The following is an 18,206-nucleotide window of genomic DNA, read 5'->3' as shown; positions in this document are numbered from 1 at the left end:
AATAAGAGAATACCAGATACATTCAGCCTACAAATATTCCTTTATTGGTACAGTTTAAAACATGCTCACATCTATCTTTTTAAGATGACTCAAACTCCTGCTGTCCAAGCTAAAATAAAAAAGTATCCATATTCAAAGTGTTCAATGTATGTGGAACCTTTCGTACTTTCCAAAGAATCCTTATTGCCTTCCAAATAATCATAAAAGAACCCTTTCTTCTAAAAACGGCTATTGGGATGAAAAAGGTTCTAGGTAGAACCCTTTGCCTTCAAAGAACCCACGGCTTCCAAAAAGGGCTCTTCAGATAAAAACGCTTCTTGGTAGAACCCTATCCCCCGCAAAGAACCCTTTTGGAAAGAGTGTAGGCTACAATTCTGTCCAGACAGTGTTGATATCTAGGCCTACTGATTTCAGGCAAACTGTTATTACGACTTCTCCTAAAAGGGTATATTTTTCTAACTATATCCAAGTGACTTCTCCTAGCCACTATGTCCGAGTGACTTCGCCTAGCCGCCCGGCACAGCCCTCCCCTCACAATCATGTTGAAGAGAATATAATATTTAGAGACAATTAATTACGAGGAGTAGGCTATATGAAACGTGCGCGGATAATGTATTTTTTTATTCCATGGGTTTGATTTACTAGACTAGTCTATGTGAAACGAACAACGTCTCTCTTTCTCGCTCTCCCTCGTCTTTTACACACAAACACACACTCGATGATGACTTGAACATTCGATCCTTGAGACTTATGGAAATACCAGTCAAATCATCCCATTGTGCATGCAATAGTCATTGAGGTGAAAGGAGCGGATTACAAAGACAAAAACGCATCAATAAAGCTATTATAGGCTAGAGGTAACCCGAAGTAACCAATCAAGACCGTTTGTCTATGGTTAAAAATTCACAAGGGCAAAGAAACATTTCTACTATCGCAACGTGCTCAAGATGTTCTAAAATCCAAATTTCTTCATGATCCCAACCCTTGTTCCCTCGCAAATCATGCGATTCGGAATAGCTACTCACTTCTTTCAGATCTCGCCGATTTATTCAAACAGGTGGAACACTATTTGTCTTCGGTATTCTCCCCCTCTGAACCGTGATAATAGCCTTTGATGCTCTGAAATCCAGTCCACTTTATGGCCGCGGAGCCTGTGCTGATGAACTGCGTGAGATTCCTTCCAGCACCACCACACTTTGAACAGCTCCATTGACGTCATAGCTCACCGGCTACGATGCCACTCCCTTTTCATAACGACCACCGCCAATCGAAAGGCAGAGACAAACCTTGTAACCTCTCATGACGACCACTCTGGTTCTTGTTCGGGCAGTTGGGTTGGTTTTAACTCCATTAAATGTACTATTTGAATTAAGTAGAAATGCAAACGTGAGATTGCATGGCTCACTCAAACACGCTACCTGACACCACACGTCACTTCTCAGTGAGATTCTAGTTCGCGTCTTTTGTGGTGTAAAATTTCTTAGACTTCAATTCCCAGAAGGCACAGTCGGTCACAGTGTTTCCATAGTTACCATAACATAACATTGGAGTTTTTGTAGGCTACCAGCAGCAGGCAAGTAAGTAACATAGCTCGTATCAGACACTGGCTAGCTAATTAGCTGTTAGCTTCGACTTGAATGATAAGATGACAAGTATTTTTGTTGTTGCTGTCATTACTGCAGGGTAAATAAAGAGCCTGTGAATATGGATGGTTGTGTGGTCCGTCTCCACACAGTGAAATTCAAGCCCAAAATAGATGGCAGCAGAGGTGACTTTACTGCACAGCCCATCAAAGTTCACTTCTACGAGCTGCTGGGAATCAGTGATGCCAATGAGCTCGTTCCACAGGTACTCGCAACCCCTGCCACTCCCCTGCATCCGTTTTCCTTCTTATCTAGACATACCTCCTCACTCACATTGAATAACTTGTGTGCATCTGTCCATCCCCTCCCGACCATAGCACCCCTTTTCCGCTGGAAACAGCACAAGTGTCATCATACCCACAGACTCTATGATGAATTCCTCTCACAGGCAATCAGATTAATTATAGAGTGCAGTCCAAATGCATTCACTCTTCTGGGACCACTAAAAATACATGACGGTAATGCCTGGCTCTGCCAAAGGGGTTAGGGAGTGTTGCTGTGTAGCCAAGATGCAACATATAGAAACATTGCCCTTATGTTTGATCATTAGAAGATACTGTATAGTTGTGCAGCCAAGTCTGTATTCTCATGCGCATTTGTGTGGGTTGTGTGCATGTGTTGCTGCCTGGGGTTTACCCTCATCCTATTCATAGACACACACTGAATCTAGCTTTGGTTGTGAAGTTCATTTGTTGCGAAACCACTGTAGATGACTAAACACATTATTGCAATAGCTACAGTAGAATAGGAGAGAGAGAGGGAGAGAAAAATAGCAAGTGCACACATACAGGTGTTGGATCTTAATTTGACCACTATTGTCACAGCAAAATAATCCCGCAGCAACAGGATTTTAACGTTTAGTCCATAATGTTGCTTGACTGGTGGTTAGGCTATTAGCTGGACAAAATGAGGATATATGAAAAGTGCAATACTGTTAATATAACCAAGTGTTAGTTCAGGTTATCAGTGAATTTATGTGAATCATGAAGCTCGTCTGCATTTAATATTAAGCAACAAGTGTTCAAATTAAGATCTTACAACTGTACACAAACAAGTATAGGCACGTACACACACAAAACACACACCTTCTCCCATTATCTCTTTCTCATCACCCATCTCATTTCCTCTCGTTCATACTTTCATTAAGATATTCTTTCCACCCCTTCGACTTCTCTGCCTCCCATTTCCTGGCTTCTTCCGCGTTTCACGAGCCTGTCTGTACAGATGTGGATTTTATACATATAGGTCATATTATCATCAATGGTATTCCTCCTGCCTCAGGCCTTTACTTGTCCCAGAACTCTCATTCTTAATTGATTACACTTTCAAATCCTGCTAAATCTCAGTGTCTTGGAAGAGTAGGATATGGAAGGGTTGTGTGTGTGTGTGTTCATGAGTGTGTTTTCCATAGGTAGAAAATATGGATATCCTGAGTTCAGTGGTTGCTCTGTTTGATGTGTCTCTCCCGGATGTTGGCCCTCGAGACGTCCATGACACGGTACACAGCCATGGAACGCACACTATTATCCTGCTCAGGCAACCCTCAGGTATACTTCACTTTCTAAAGTATGATTATTATTCATACAGTTAGAGTGGGCCTTTTTGGAGATAGACATCAGACATCAAACATGCTCTGTAATATCCTGCTCCATCTTTGTCTCTGCAACTCTCTCTCTCTCCACCCCTGCTCCTCTCTCTCTTTCCCCCTGCTCCTCTCTCTCTTTCCCCCTGCTCCTCTCTCTTTCCACCCCTGCTCCTCTCTCTCTTTCCCCCTGCTCCTCTCTCTCTCCACCCCTGCTCCTCTCTCTCTTTCCCCCCTGCTCCTCTCTCTCTCCACCCCTGCTCCTCTCTCTCTTTCCCCCTGCTCCTCTCTCTCTTTCCACCCCTGCTCCTCTCTCTCTTTCCCCCTGCTCCTCTCTCTCTTTCCACCCCTGCTCCTCTCTCTCTTTCCACCCCTGCTCCTCTCTCTCTTTCCCCCTGCTCCTCTCTCTCTTTCTCCCTGCTCCTCTCTCTTTCCACCCCTGCTCCTCTCTCTCTTTCCCCCTGCTCCTCTCTCTCTCCACCCCTGCTCCTCTCTCTTCCCCCCTGCTCCTCTCTCTCTTTCCCCCTGCTCCTCTCTCTTTCCACCCCTGCTCCTCTCTCTCTTCCCCCCTGCTCCTCTCTCTCTCTCCACCCCTGCTCCTCTCTCTCTTTCCCCCTGCTCCTCTCTCTCTTTCCCCCTGCTCCTCTCTCTTTCCACCCCTGCTCCTCTCTCTCTTTCCCCCTGCTCCTCTCTCTCTCCACCCCTGCTCCTCTCTCTTTTCCCCTGCTCCTCTCTCTCTTTCCCCCTGCTCCTCTCTCTTTCCACCCCTGCTCCTCTCTCTCTTCCCCCCTGCTCCTCTCTCTCTTCCCCCCTGCTCCTCTCTCTCTTTCTATCTCCATTCCCCTCTTTCTCTTTCCTCCTGCTCCTCTCTCCCCGCTCCTCTCTCTCTTTCCCCCTGCTCCACTCTCTCTTTTCCCTTGCTCCACTCTCTCTCCCCCTGCTACCCTCTCTTCCCCCTGCTACCCTCTCTTCCCCCCTGCTCCTCTCTCTCTTTCTATCTCCATTCCCCTCTTTCTCTTTCCTCCTGCTCCTCTCTCCCCACTCCTCTCTCTCTTTTCCCTTGCTCCACTCTCTCTCCCCCTGCTACCCTCTCTTCCCCCTGCTACCCTCTCTTCCCCCTGCTCCTCTCTCTCATTCCCCCTGCTCCTCTCTCTCTTTCCCCCCGCTCCTCTCTCTCTTTCTCCCCCCTGGCTCCTCTCTCTCTTTTCCCCCCCTGCTCCTCTCTCTCTCTCTTCCCCCTTGCTCCTCTCTCCCTTTCCCCCTGCTCCACTATCTCTCCCCTTGCTCCTCTCTCTTTCCCCCTGCACCTCTATCTGTTTCTTTCTCCATGCCCCTCTCTCTCTCCAGATGTTTTAGAGGAGTACAGAAGCAGACCACTGCCCAGTCCTCGACGGGAACCAGTGAGCCCTCCTGTCCCTGTAGTGGTAAATGGGGATAGAGAATCAGAGGGACGATACCTCCAAGTGTTCAGCGAATCAGAAGACAGTTCAGATGACAGCTCTGATGAGCATGAAGATGGCGAGGAGGGCACAGAGCCCAGGTACAGTGCTACAGTAACTCATGCATCCCATTGCACTGCCTCTGACCCACTGTTACATTGGCTCATAGTACTGTAACACTCCTGATTTCAAAAAGCTCTTCTTGGTATTGGCAGGTGTGTTGATCCATGAGCTCACACTAATACATGATGGATCCATATAGAACTGACTTAGAATGCCAACATCAGTCTCACTAATCCCTAAACAATCCAAGAATTTAAGACAAACGAATGAACAAACAAACGAATGAATGAATGAAATAAGGTATTTACGCACATTGAAGTCATTTCCAAATGCATTGCCGTAGTGAGTGCCATGGAAATGATATTTATTGGTCTGAATACTGGGTTGAATTGATCACCAAGTCTATGAATAAATAATTATCTGTGGCAGGTCATTTCCAAACAACTCTATTAGTTCACCAGTCCAACAGAAAGATGAATATAAAGGTGGATCCTCAGGGGAACCAGAAAGCTGATAGGATTGTTTGGTGCTTAAATAGGATGGGCTGAAAGACACTTACAAACAGAAGGGGCTACCAGAATCTCTGCTCTGGAATAACAGGACATGGCAGATCCAACTTTGACCCTAAATCCAATTAGATTGTATTTTTGTTGTTGTTCATTTTACTTTGAATTCACGTTAGTTGACAAGCATCCTGCCATCCAGCACCTATATAATAGGCGGTGTCAGAGGAAAGCCCAGAAAATTGTCAGAGACTCCAGTCACCCAAGTTATAGACTGTTTTCTCTGCTACCGCACGGCAAGCGGTACTGGAGCTCCAAGTCTAGGACCAAAAGGCTCCTCAACAACTTCTACCCCCAAGCCATTAGACTGCTGAACAATTCATAAATATCACCACTGGACAATTTAAGTTGACCCCCCCCCCCCTCCTCCGTACACTGCTGCTACTCGCTGTTTGTTTGTTACCTACATATTCACTTTGCCCCCACCTACATGTACAGATTACCTCAACTAGCCTGTACCCCTGCACTCTGACTCGGTACCGGTGCCCCCTGTATATAGCCTCGTTATTCTTACTTCTGACTTATGTACCCAGTGAGTAGTATCTGACTTCTGTACCCAGTGAGTAGTATCTGACTTCTGTTCCCAGTGAGTAGTATCTGACTTCTGTACCCAGTGAGTAGTATCTGACTTCTGTACCCAGTGAGTAGTATCTGACTTCTGTTCCCAGTGAGTAGTATCTGACTTCTGTTCCCAGTGAGTAGTATCTGACTTCTGTTCCCAGTGAGTAGTATCTGACTTCTGTTCCCAGTGAGTAGTATCTGACTTCTGTTCCCAGTGAGTAGTATCTGACTTCTGTTCCCAGTGAGTAGTATCTGACTTCTGTACCCAGTGAGTAGTATCTGACTTCTGTTCCCAGTGAGTAGTATCTGACTTCTGTTCCCAGTGAGTAGTATCTGACTTCTGTTCCCAGTGAGTAGTATCTGACTGTGTTTGAGTGTATTACATACGTAGTGGCATGGTCTCAGGACTGTGAGTTGTCAGCTTGTTGTGTCAATATCCTCCAATGTGTGTGTTCAGCTGCGCATATATGTGGGTGTGCGCGTGAGAGTGCATGTGTGAGTGTAAGTGTGTTGATAGCTGCAAGGTTGTGTCTCTGCATTTTGATGTGATGGTAATGGACATGAATGACAAATGAGGGCAAAGTAAACCCAAGGCGAGACCCGGCTAACAAGAGCGACTGTATTAAAGATAATGAGATTAAGGGACTATGAGGAGATCCACTCCCAAGGCTGACACTGCTGTCAGCCAAGTGCTCTCACTTGTCCAACTAGAGCTTAGCTTCCCTGCAGCAGAGCAGAGCAGAGCAGAGCAGGCCCAACTAACATTAGCACTGATGCTCTGGAGATTACATTTCCTGGAAGGGAGAGTCCATATCAAAACACCCACTACTCAGTTCCTGCCTGCAGTACAGCTTTATCACAGGGGAAGAAACAAACCTATACCGAACAGTATGAAGCTACTCTATTACAGAGCACTGAAGCACCCCAAAGTACAAGGTGATGTGGTAGAGAGCTGAAACACTACCGCCCAGAGCTTTTAGAGCATGGAAACATTATGATATATAACTGTGTGTCGACACCGTTTTGCAGATTGATTATCAGACAGCAGAGACATGGCAAAATATCTTCTTGTGTTTTGTAGTGAAAAACCTGGTAGTGTTTGTTTACTAGCTTGTGTAACTGTCTGTAATTCATAGTGACAGTTGTCTTCATTGTGTCCGTTCTTTAGGCCTGGCTTCTAAGAGCGTCTTATTACATAGTCATACCTCTAGTCCTCTTATAGTAGGAGGACTATTTGGCCCAGTCAGTCCATCTCTGTGTGTATAACTGTGCAGTGTTCCATCCCTGCAGGTCTGCGTGGGAGACCTTCTGTACGGGGCTGGAGGAGTTCCTGGCCAGGGCACGGGAGCGGAGGGCACAGAGAGAGGCTCTGGTAGAAGACAAGCCACTCCTGCCCACAGCTGTGGGAGCTGAGTCCCTCATCGTAGGGGCGGCAGCGTACGAGTTAAAGACATTGTAAGTAGCAGTATGAGGGCAGGCGTAAGACATCAGGTACACAGGTATATGCGGTACTGTGGTAAAATGAACAAAGATTATAGTCAAAATGTAACACAGGAAAATGATCCTGGGTGAGGTGATGGGGCTTTCGGTGAAAATTTGGGACAGGTTACACCCTGAAAGAGATACTATACTTTTTGCTGAGCTCTAGCCCAGGTTTTGCCACAGGAACATCATTTCCTTGTCTGTCTTCATCTACATTTCTCTCCCAAAATCTGTTTCCTGTTATTTATCCTTTTTCAGTCCTCTGTCAACAGCATAGGCATTCCTGAGCACCTGTCTCTGTTTTTGCACAGAAGAAAATGCATTTACATCAGGGTGTGAACCATGTTTTCAACATTCTATTTGAACCCACATTTTTATGAATCAGGTAGGACATATTAAAATGGAATGTTTTAGCTCCAAGGCCGTCCGGGAAATGCCCTTAAACACAATGACCCAGTCAGTATAGGGAACAGACTGGGTACAGTGTCTAGCAGGCATTACCATTTCCATCCATCCTCTCCTCTTGGACTGGGCGGATTCCTTCCAGGTTTTTTAAAGAGTTTTTTTAAATGTATATCTTCAAACTGAAAGAGGCCTTGTCATTATAAGTCCCCTTCTGGAAGTCAGGTCTGGGTCCCACCCTTTGTGGCCTGCATCCCTCCCACACCCTCTCGGCTTGCCTGCGTCTATTTCCAGAGGATGGCTGAACTGAACACTGCGCTGAGCTGTGAGGAATGTAGTGTGCAATTACCTCCCAATGAGAGAGCAGCAGCAGCGTACTGCTTCCCTTTCCACTGCTGCCCCCACCCTCCCCTCTCCTCTCCCTGCCAATGGCTTCCACCTCTCCCAACCCGAGCCTCCACACTTTCACAGTTTGTCCAGTGAAGTGAATGGTGGTGGCAGAGTGAGAAACAGTGCTTAGAGTCTGCAGCTCAACAGTGTTTCAGATCTGCTGCTTTAGCGGCTCACCAGTCCATTGAACGTGGTCCTTCAAATACAGTAATATTAATCACATTTGGAAGTATTACCCCTAGTGGTTACTTATGGACATAACAAGCAGTATTAACAGAGATGGTAATGGCCATAAGGAGAGGGATCAACTCAGGCATAGATGCTTGCTAGCTAATCGCCATAACTGGTGGGATCATCACTAATGCATACAATGCAGGAGTATAAGAGCATCACTGGTAATGGGGATGATAGTAGTGTGGCCATCATGTGCATTACCGCTATAGTAATGGCTATTGGTGGAAATATGGACATGACATTGAGCGGAAGCAAACAACAACACTACTGAGAAACGCGAAGGTCTGACCTCTCTTTCACCTTACCAGGTCAACAGGAGAGAAGGTGCTACAGTTGTCTCTGATGGCTACCAGGAAGCGCTATCGGAACTGTGGAGTGGGTCGCTACATCATAGAGGTAGGGTGGGGCTGGGGCATGTGTTTGTCAGCTCAGTGGGAATATACAGTAGAGGTTCCCAGTAGCCATGTGAACCGTGCTTTAGTGAGAACCTGAAATCAGAAGAAATTCCCTCTGTAATGTTGGGCTATACTGGTTTAGTAAGGAGTAACTAAATGAAAAATAACTGCCAGGCAAATCCAGTTAAAAATAATATTACTAACTAAAAGTTGTACATGATGAAAGGTCAAAATACTGTAACCACAGAGCGTGAACTATACAGAATGTACGTTTTCTTTAACTATGAACCAGCAGTCTGTTATTATGTCAGGAGTTTGGGTGTGTCAGTCAAATCAAGGCAGCGCTCTTCCCTGTCTGCTGCCACAGTCATACAGCGTCTCTGATCCTCTCTCTGTCTCTGTGTGGTTAGAGGGCCCCCTGCTGGCCATGAGAGGATTTGCACATCTTTACAATGAACTGTATGGTTCTGCAGTACCTGTCAGTTCCAATTCTACCAGCATCTGTTTTTGATGATGATATACTATTCTAAAAGCTTACCTTTATTTTCGTTATTCCTCTGTGGTGGTCAGCTGCTGAAGACCCAATCAGTGTGTGGGGCCTACGACGCATTCCTCGCTCACGCTGACACAGACGCGGTGGACTTCTTCTCACGCTGTGGTCTCACTGATGACGCCCTGCTCAACGACAAGTTCAGGTACTGAAACACATCATCGCCACCACCGGTCTGCCTGTTCAACATGTTGTTTACATCTTACCTCTGTCTGTCTTTCATCAGAGAAGTGAGGGATGAGTGGACCAACACCACCCTAATGAGTTATCTACCTCCCTTCACCACAGGTGAGCCACCTGACATTTACCACACAGGGAGCTCAATACTGGTCATATCAATAAATCCAGCCTTACCGTCCTCTCTTCCTCCAGAGTCAGAGAGCCGTAACCCTGGGTTTTCCTTGATGCTGCCGGAGCTCAAGCTGGAGGTGGAGATGGCGTGAGTTAATTAAGCACACAACATGACACTCCCCAACTGTGTCCATGGAGACCACCCCTAACATTGTTTATTAGAGCAGAGACTATGTAAAGTAGCACAGAGGTTACACAGCAATGTCTCAGTGTTATTACATGGTGTAACATAATACATAGAAAGTGAGATCACACACTATGATTGTTGTGCCCTGTCAGAAGGTCATTGTTGTCTCCTCTATCTCTGTCAGGAGGACAAAGGCCCTGGCAGCCTATCAGCAGCAGGCTGTGTGTGTGACAAGGCTAGTCAGAGAGGTCAAGACCCTTAGAGAACAGGTGAGACTAACCAACTACTCCTCCTTTGAGGATATCCTATGGAATATATAGCCTGGATAGATAAATGTACATCAAATCAAATTGTATTTGTCACATGCACCGAATACAACAGGTGTAGACTTTACTGTGAAATGTCTTCTTAGGGGTCCTTTCCCAACAAGCCAGAGTTAAAAAGTCAGAAAATTAGCAAAATAAAAATGGGTACACAATAAGATATACATCATGTGTATTTGTGTTAACACATTCAGCTGGAGTTACAGAGGAGAGATGTGGACAACCTGAACAATGAGCTGGACAAGGAGCGAGAGCGGCGGCACAGAGTAGGTCCGTTTCACATGGGTTTATATACTCATATAATATACTCAGACATAGGTCCTACTCCGTTTTGATCAGTCATATCCACAATGCTGTACAGAATTTAGATTACGAAGCATTGTTGTGTTGTTTGTGTGTACAGAGCAGCAGTTCTTGGAGTACAAACTAAGGAAGACGCGACAGCTCCTAGAGAGGCAGGTGATTTACGACTCAGGTCAGTGTGGCTAGCTTTGCCAACATGTTCTGATCGCATTTAGTCCTTCTAGCACCCTGCACTGGCCATACCAAGTTACTGATATCTCCACCAAGCTTTATTTATATCTATGTTTGAATATGAACATTAAACAGTATTCATTTGCTTTAAGGATGTTCTGTTTTTCAGATGATCCCAACCAGAATGACCCAGAATCTCCCAGTGAACCCATCAGCTCACCTCCCAGTCCTTTGGACCTGTCGCTAGATGCAGAGATGTAGGAGAGAGGCTGAAAATGAAATCAAGCTGAAAAAGATTCAGGTACAATTTGCAGAACAAGAGTTATAGAAACAGTACTTTCTATTTTGGAAAAAAAAGGGCTCATAACTAGTGGAATGTTCTATGTATTTATTTTCAGGGAACAAGAGCACTATTATGGATACAACAAGACTACATCGAGAGATCATATCATCAGTGTGTGTGTGTGTGTGTGTGTGTGTGTGTGTGTGTGTGTGTGTGTGTGTGTGTGTGTGTGTGTGTGTGTGTGTGTGTGTGTGTGTGTGTGTTACATGTCTAACTCAGTAGATTTGGGGAAAGGAAAGTGAATGCCCCCATTGAGAAAAAAGATTGACTGAATAAACAAATTTAGAGCTCAGTTCAGCCTGTTAATTAAGAAATAAGGCCCGAGGGGGTGTTGTATATGGCGAATATACCACGGCTAAAGGCTGTTCTTAAGCACGACGCAACGCCGAGTGCCTGGAGACAGCCCTTAGCCGTGGTATATTAGCCATATACCACAAACCCCCGAGGTGCCTTATAGCTATTATAAACTGGTTACCAACGTAATTAGAGCAGTAAAAATAAATGTTTTGTCATACACATGGTATACAGTTTAATATACCACGGCTGTCAGCCAATCAGCATTCAGGGCTTGAACAACCCAGTTTATAATTGTGTTTATAGCACCTCAACACAATTAGAACCTCATTTTAGCCCACCCTTACTAACATGAAAAAAAATTACAGAGGTTCATTGCTGTGGTTTTATTTTTAGGAAGAAGTCAAGTTTATAAAGATAAGCAGAAAAACAGCAAAATGTGGGATTTGTCACAGTATACACTGTTTCTACATCATGTACAAGGTTTACTTTAAAAGATAGCTTGGTAAGACAGAAGGTAACCGTCATTGTACATGTAGAGCTGCCTGTCGATGGGGTTGTAGCTCAGACTGGCCACACCGTTCTCAATCTTCTCCAGGGGAAGAGCCAGGGTGTTGTCGTCTTTACCTGTCGCTGTGTCAAATGCATAGAACACCTCCTCGTGGAACCGGTCAATGTAACGGGTGGCATACAGTATTCCGCACACCATGAAGGCATTAGTCACTGACTTCTTGAAGAGGCGCGTGGTCCAAGTGTGTGTCACGTTGAACGCCTCGCTGTCTAGCCGGCTCAGCACCAGGTTCCCATGGTTACCCCGTGTGCTGTAGATCACCCACAGGCCAGTCTCATCAGCAGCAAAGTCGGTGTCCGTCCAGTCTTTACAGTTGTAGTAGCAGTAGGGAAACTCGTTGTTGGTACCGATGTCTGGGATCTTCAGACGAGTTGTGACCTTGGTTTGTAGGTCATAGCGGCACAGCTCAGGGGAGTAGTAGCAGTTATAAAACACTGCCTCACCATACACCACCGTGCCGGAGCCCTGGATGGCATTAGCATGGCTGTAGGACGGTGCCACGGACACATCCTCGTGGTTCTTGGAGGCCATGAAGTCGTCGTAGGAGCGGTAGCGTCGAACGGTGTTCCCCAGTCTGTGGCTGTTCACTAGGGGCTGAACCCAGTAGAACACCCCACTGCCCTCCTGGTCTTCCATGACCTGCTTGGCCTGGCGACCCCAGGAACCAGACGTATAGCTTTTGCCATACGGGCTGATCTTTGTGATCACAGGGGGGCTGATGTTGGACATGATGCGTTGAGAGCAAACACCTTGCTTGCCTGGGATAAGAGACAATGGAGTCAATCAGATGGTCATACAGTCAGGGCAGGATTGATTTTCTACATCAATAAAAGTCCAAATGATGGCAATTAATCAACAACAAAAAATCCATAACATATTTTAGCTATCTCACAGAAACATACATAAACACAACACTCACTTATGAACACCTCTGGGATTGTCCTACAGGACTCCACGCCATTCTTCAGCGAGCGAAGTTTTTCCTTCACCGTCTTCATGTTAAAGGTGTTTGACAAATGCATCTTATCTACCTCCTTACGTACCTTACCAATCTGGGAGACACAGTGAAGTGACAAAATTAGCATATTACACAAATCAAATCAAATGTATTTGTCACATACACATGGTTAGCAGATGTTAATGCAAGTGTAGCGAAATGCTTGTGCTTCTAGTTCCGACCATGCAGTAATATCTAACAAGTAATAACCTAACAATTCCACAACAACTACCTTGTACACACAAGTGTAAAGGAATGAATACGAATATGTACATAAAAATATATAAATGAGTGATGGCCGAATGGCATAGGCAAGATGCAGTAGATGGTATAGAGTACAGTATATACATATGAGATGAGTAATGTAGGGTATGAAAACATTAAATAAAGTGGCATTGTTTAAAGTGGCTAGTGATATATTTAATTACATCAGATGGCAAGATGCAGTCGATGGTATAGCATACAGTATATACATAAGAGATGAGTAATGTAGGGTAAGTAAACATTATATAATATAAAGTGGCTAGTGATAAATTGATTACATACATTTTTCCATTATTAAAGTGGGTGGAGTTGAGTCAGTATGTTGGCAGCAGCCACTCAATGTTAGTGATGGCTGTTTAACAGTCTGATGGCCTTGAGATAGAAGCTGTTTTTCAGTCTCTCGGTCCCCGCTTTGATGCACCTATACTGACCTCGCCTTCTGGATGATAGCGGGGTGAACAGGCAGTGGCTCGGGTGGTTGTTGTCCTTGATGATCTTTTTGGCCTTCCTGTGACATCGGGTGGTGTAGGTGTCCTGGAGGGCAGGTAGTTTGCACCCGGTGATGCGTTGTGCAGACCTCACTACCCTCTGGAGAGCCTTCCGGTTATGGGCGGAGCAGCTGCCGTACCAGGCGGTGATACAGCCCGACAGGATGCTCTCGATTGTGCATCTGTAAAAGTTTGTGAGTGTTTTTGGTGACAAGCCAAATTTCTTCAGCCTCCTGAGGTTGAAGAGGCGCTGCTGCGCCTTCTTCACCACGCTGTCTGTGTGGGTGGACCATTTCAGTTTGTCCGTGATGTGTACGTCGAGGAACTTAAAACTCTCCACCCTCTCCACTACTGTCCCGTCAGTGTAGATAGGGGGCTGCTCCGTCTGCTGTTTCCTGAAGTCCACGATCATCTCCTTTGTTTTGTTGACATTGAGTGTGAGGTTATTTTCCTGACACCACACTCCGAGGGCCCTCACCTCCTCCCTGTAGGCCGTCTCATCGTTGTTGGTAATCAAGCCTACCACTGTAGTGTTGTCTGCAAACTTGATGATTGAGTTGGAGGCGTGCATGGCCACGCAGTCATGGGTGAACAGGGAGTACAGTAGAGGGCTGAGAACACACCCTTGTGGGGACCCAATGTTGAGGATCAGCGGGGTGGAGATGTTGTTTCCTACCCTCACCACCTGGGGGCGGCCCGTCAGGAAGTCCAGGACCCAGTTGCACAGGGCGGGGTCGAGACCCAGGGTCTCGAGCTTAATGACGAGTTTGGAGGGTACTATGGTGTTAAATGCTGAGCTGTAATCGATGAACAGCATTCTTACATAGGTATGCCTCTTGTCCAGATGGGATAGGGCAGTGTGCGGAACAGGAACAATGGTGGCCCTCTTGAAGCATGTGGGAACAGCAGACTGGGATAAGGATTGATTGAATATGTCTGTAAACACACCAGCCAGCTGATCTGCGCATGCTCTGATGACGCGGCCGGGGATGCCGTCTGGGCCGGCAGCCTTGCGAGGGTTAACACGTTTAAATGTTTTACTCACGTTGGCTGCAGTGAAGGAGAGCCCGCAGGTTTTGGTAACGGGCCGTGTCAGTGGCACTGTGTTGTCCTCAAAGCGAGCAAAAAACTTGTTTAGTCTGTCTGGGAGCAAGACATCGTGATCCGCGACGGGGCTGTTTTTTCTTTTGTAGTCCGTGATTGACTGTAGACCCTGCCACATAACTCTCGTGTCTGAGCCGTTGAATTGCGACTCCACTTTGTCTCTGTACTGACGCTTAGCTTGTTTGATTGCCTTGCGGAGGGAATAGCTACACTGTTTGTATTCGGTCATGTTTCCGGTCACCTTGCCCTGATTAAAAGCAGTGGTTCGCGCGTTCAGATTTGCGCGAATGCTGCCATCAATCCACGGTTTCTGGTTGGGGAATGTTTTAATAGATGCTGTGGGTACAACATCACCGATGCACTTGTTAATGAACTCGCACACCGAATCAGCGTATTCGTCAATGTTGTTGTTCGCCGCAATGCGGAACATATCCCAGTCCACGTGATCGAAGCAATCTTGAAGCGTGGAATCCGATTGGTCGGACCAGCGTTGAACAGACCTGAGGGCGGGAGCTTCCTGTTTTAGTTTCTGTCTATAGGCTGGGAGCAACAAAATGGAGTCGTGGTCAGCTTTTCCAAAGGGAGGGCGGGGGAGGGCCTTATATGCATCGCGGAAGTTAGAATAACAGTGGTCTAGGGTTTTGCTACCCCTGGTAGCACAATCGATATGCTGATAGAATTTGGGGAGCCTTGTTACCACATTAGACTACCCAGAGAAAGACCTTGGCAAGCTCTCATTTCTTCCCCATTTGAGATGCATGTATAACCACCTTGGCCAGATTGTATAACATGTTGTAATTCATCAATATATCTGTGGGTTGAGAGAGTTGGTGTTGTTGTGATAGCATGTAAGATTGGCCAAAATGACATGTTTCTAAAGTGAGCTACACTGTATGTACCTCTTGGGTCAGTTTCTGAGTCTGATCACTTGGCTTGTCTTGGTGTATGGAAGTGATGTCTTCCTCCAGCCCCCTCAGTTCATTAGCTAGCTGACGCAGGTGCAGGGCGGTGTACAGACCCTGGTCGTTCAGGTACTGGTACGGCTCCAGGCGAGCTGTCACGTTCTCAATGGTGGCCTGGATCTCAGGAAGCCTCTCGTTGGACAGCTTCACCTAAACAATCAGTTGACAATTTCAGCTATCAATCAACTTAAAATACACTCTTATTACCCTAAAATTTAATTTTTATCCCATATCCAGGGTCATGTTGTTTGTGGAACAGGAAAACATTTCAGAACATAATCATAGCCCACTGTAACACGCCTTACCTGTGCCTGGAGGTTTTGCAGGGAGTCGCCACAGTCCTGCACCAGCTGCAGCACCCCCTCAAACTTCATGGCAGGGAACGCCCAGACACTACTGTTGACCTGACATGAACATGAGTCATCCTTCTTCAAGCCAGGAATACGCTGGGCATCACCATTACTCTGTGTATACACAGTATGCAGTTTTCCTGTTAAACTGTTCACATACACCAAAATAAAAACATCTACTTGAACAAAAATATACTATCAACCCTTAAAAAAAAGATATGAACAATTCAGGTGTGCTGTAATTACAATGAACATAAACCTGTGGAGGTTTAAAAAATATATTAGATGTATGAGATAGGTAATGTAAAATAGTACACAGGTGGTGTGGACAAAGAGTAGAACTCACAGTGGATGTCAGGAGCAACAGGAGCAACAGCATGGTCAGTGTTAGAGTACCCACGGCACACTGAAACAAAAAGGAACAACTTTGGCTTTTAAGAACACAGACACACAGATGTACACAGCCACAGATGTTACTACTTTTGCTGTAGAAGGCAATTTTTTTCTATGTAAATGCAGAGGTTGAGAAAGATCTAGCTCATCACCAGGATGTGAAACCATTAAACCAAAATATGGACATGTACTGGGGTTGTGGCGGAATCAGTGACAGGAAGTGTGTTCCATATTCCTACCTCTTTGTGCAATTCATGATTCCCTTACTGCGCAACCCACTTTGCTGAGGTCTTCACATTTCACCCAAAAATATGTTATGAAACATGTGTGCACTGTGGACACATTTACATATCTGCATATCTACGCTGAGTGTACAAAACAATAAGAACACCTTCCTAATAGTGACTTGTTTCAGGAAACTAGGCGTATGTTGTGGGTCACTACTTCCCAGCAGAGCAATTTTAATCAAAATGCATTTTTGGGGAGAAATGCCTTCTAGAACATTTGAACTTTCATGTGCCTTAAAAGCAGACTTGTATGCCATTTGTAAATACAAATACATTTGTTAAATTACAAGTCTAGCTGGTTTAGCCACATAAAAAGAAAGCAACCTTCCATTAAGGCATAATTGGCTGAGATAATGAGTGGGCTGGACACACCGAGAGATGAGTTTGGATTGGTCTGCCATATAGGACGCTTCTGTCAATTTGAGCTGGTCAGAATGTGTAGGTAATCCTGTCTATCACGGCTTTTTTTTAAATGCATTGCGTAGTAGAACTGCATACGTGTTGCTCTCCACTTTCTGGAGGACCAAGTTTTGAAATCAGTGGAATTGAATTAGAGCATGATATCTAAGGAGATGGAAAAAACACCTGTCTCCGGATTACATCTTCAAACTAAGGGCAACCATGGCACCCGTGACAGGGAGAAGCGTCCATCCATGATGTATACTGGTAAGATAGTCTAACTAGCTACATTTTCAGATATTACACGTTTCTAATTTTGACAAAGTCATTTTCATTTCAAATTAAAGTGTACCGTTAGCTAGCTAGCTAACAATACATGTATGATCTTATTATTCCTATCTCAGAGCCATTTGCTTTGCTAGTTAGTCTAATGTTAGCTTGCTAACATTGAACCTGGTTGGTTAGCAACCTGCATATTCATGCAGGGTAGTGATGTCATGAGTTGGGATTATGGTTCATTGTTTACCTAGCTAGCTACATGTCTTAAGACTCCACTATGCAAGTAACCATTTCAGTAGAAATTCACTGCAACAACTGTTGATAGACTTAGCTGGTAAATTCGCTCTGGCTATCTGCTCTGATTTCAGAGCACGGGTAAGAGTCTAGCTAGCCACATTTTCAGATGTTACACATTTCTAATTTTGACAAAGTCATTTTCATTTGAAGTTAAAGTGTACTGTTAGCTAGCTAGCTGACGATATGTGTATGATCTTATTATTCGTATTGCAGAACCATTTGCTTTACTAGTTATAACCTAATGTTAGCTGGGTCATTCCAGAATTGGAGGACAAATGAGTCCCTTTTGAAAAATGAACCCTTTATTTCATAATTTTCTGTTATGTATAAGATAAACAGGTAATAAACCGTCAAATTATTTGATTCGTCCAGCTCAGGCATCAAAAGTACACTTTTTATGAGTTGTTTTGTGTGCTATGCTTGGCGCAAACCTGATACAAATACTCAGGAACCTGAAAAAGATATATTTTAAATTGTTTAATAAATCCTTTACCAGTAAGTAAAGAAAGTCAAGCTCAATTTCAGATAAGACTTGACTTTTGAAATCTAGCTTGCCCAACTTTAATAGTCACATGTTTTTTAAACTAATTTCAGTATTT

The 18,206-nt window shown here is 45.0% G+C and overlaps 3 protein-coding genes across 4 annotated transcripts in view; 1 reads left to right on the top strand and 2 right to left on the bottom strand.

Annotated features, from left to right (window-relative positions):
• The window catches only part of smpd3 (sphingomyelin phosphodiesterase 3), a 36,291-nt gene extending 35,052 nt beyond the window's left edge, over positions 1 to 1,239 (bottom strand). The window contains exon 1 of the mRNA XM_014124358.2: positions 1,026 to 1,239. The gene's annotated coding sequence lies outside the window, so the exon portion shown is untranslated. The remainder of the gene's footprint in view (positions 1 to 1,025) is intronic.
• Positions 1,240 to 1,272: 33 nt separating this feature from the next.
• Positions 1,273 to 11,119, top strand: si:dkeyp-50b9.1 (uncharacterized). 2 transcript variants are annotated; one of them, XM_045688145.1, is made up of 14 exons: positions 1,275 to 1,577; positions 1,683 to 1,848; positions 3,055 to 3,190; positions 4,573 to 4,765; positions 7,142 to 7,306; positions 8,668 to 8,755; positions 9,325 to 9,449; positions 9,531 to 9,592; positions 9,677 to 9,743; positions 9,967 to 10,051; positions 10,300 to 10,375; positions 10,509 to 10,580; positions 10,749 to 10,880; positions 10,978 to 11,119. In XM_045688145.1, exons 2-13 carry the CDS (start codon positions 1,705 to 1,707, stop codon positions 10,838 to 10,840), a joined length of 1,305 nt encoding a protein of 434 aa, XP_045544101.1. In that variant the 5' UTR covers positions 1,275 to 1,577; positions 1,683 to 1,704; the 3' UTR covers positions 10,841 to 10,880; positions 10,978 to 11,119. The 2 variants fall into 2 exon arrangements, with proteins under 2 accessions (XP_045544102.1, XP_045544101.1); XM_045688146.1 differs by lacking the exon at positions 10,978 to 11,119 and having other exon boundaries at positions 1,273 to 1,577; positions 10,300 to 10,371.
• A 468-nt stretch (positions 11,120 to 11,587) lies between these two features.
• On the bottom strand, positions 11,588 to 16,547 carry si:ch211-194m7.8 (olfactomedin-4). The gene is made up of 5 exons (XM_014124361.2): positions 16,299 to 16,547; positions 15,908 to 16,066; positions 15,540 to 15,752; positions 12,707 to 12,839; positions 11,588 to 12,545 (listed from the first exon to the last, which is right to left on the bottom strand). Exons 1-5 carry the CDS (start codon positions 16,329 to 16,331, stop codon positions 11,707 to 11,709), a joined length of 1,377 nt encoding a protein of 458 aa, XP_013979836.1. The 5' UTR covers positions 16,332 to 16,547; the 3' UTR covers positions 11,588 to 11,706.
• Between the last annotated feature and the right edge of the window lie 1,659 nt (positions 16,548 to 18,206).

Source organism: Salmo salar, chromosome ssa10 (assembly GCF_905237065.1).
Source record: "Salmo salar chromosome ssa10, Ssal_v3.1, whole genome shotgun sequence".
Classification (NCBI taxonomy): domain Eukaryota; kingdom Metazoa; phylum Chordata; class Actinopteri; order Salmoniformes; family Salmonidae; genus Salmo; species Salmo salar.
This window is presented reverse-complemented; position numbering and strand designations above follow the sequence as displayed.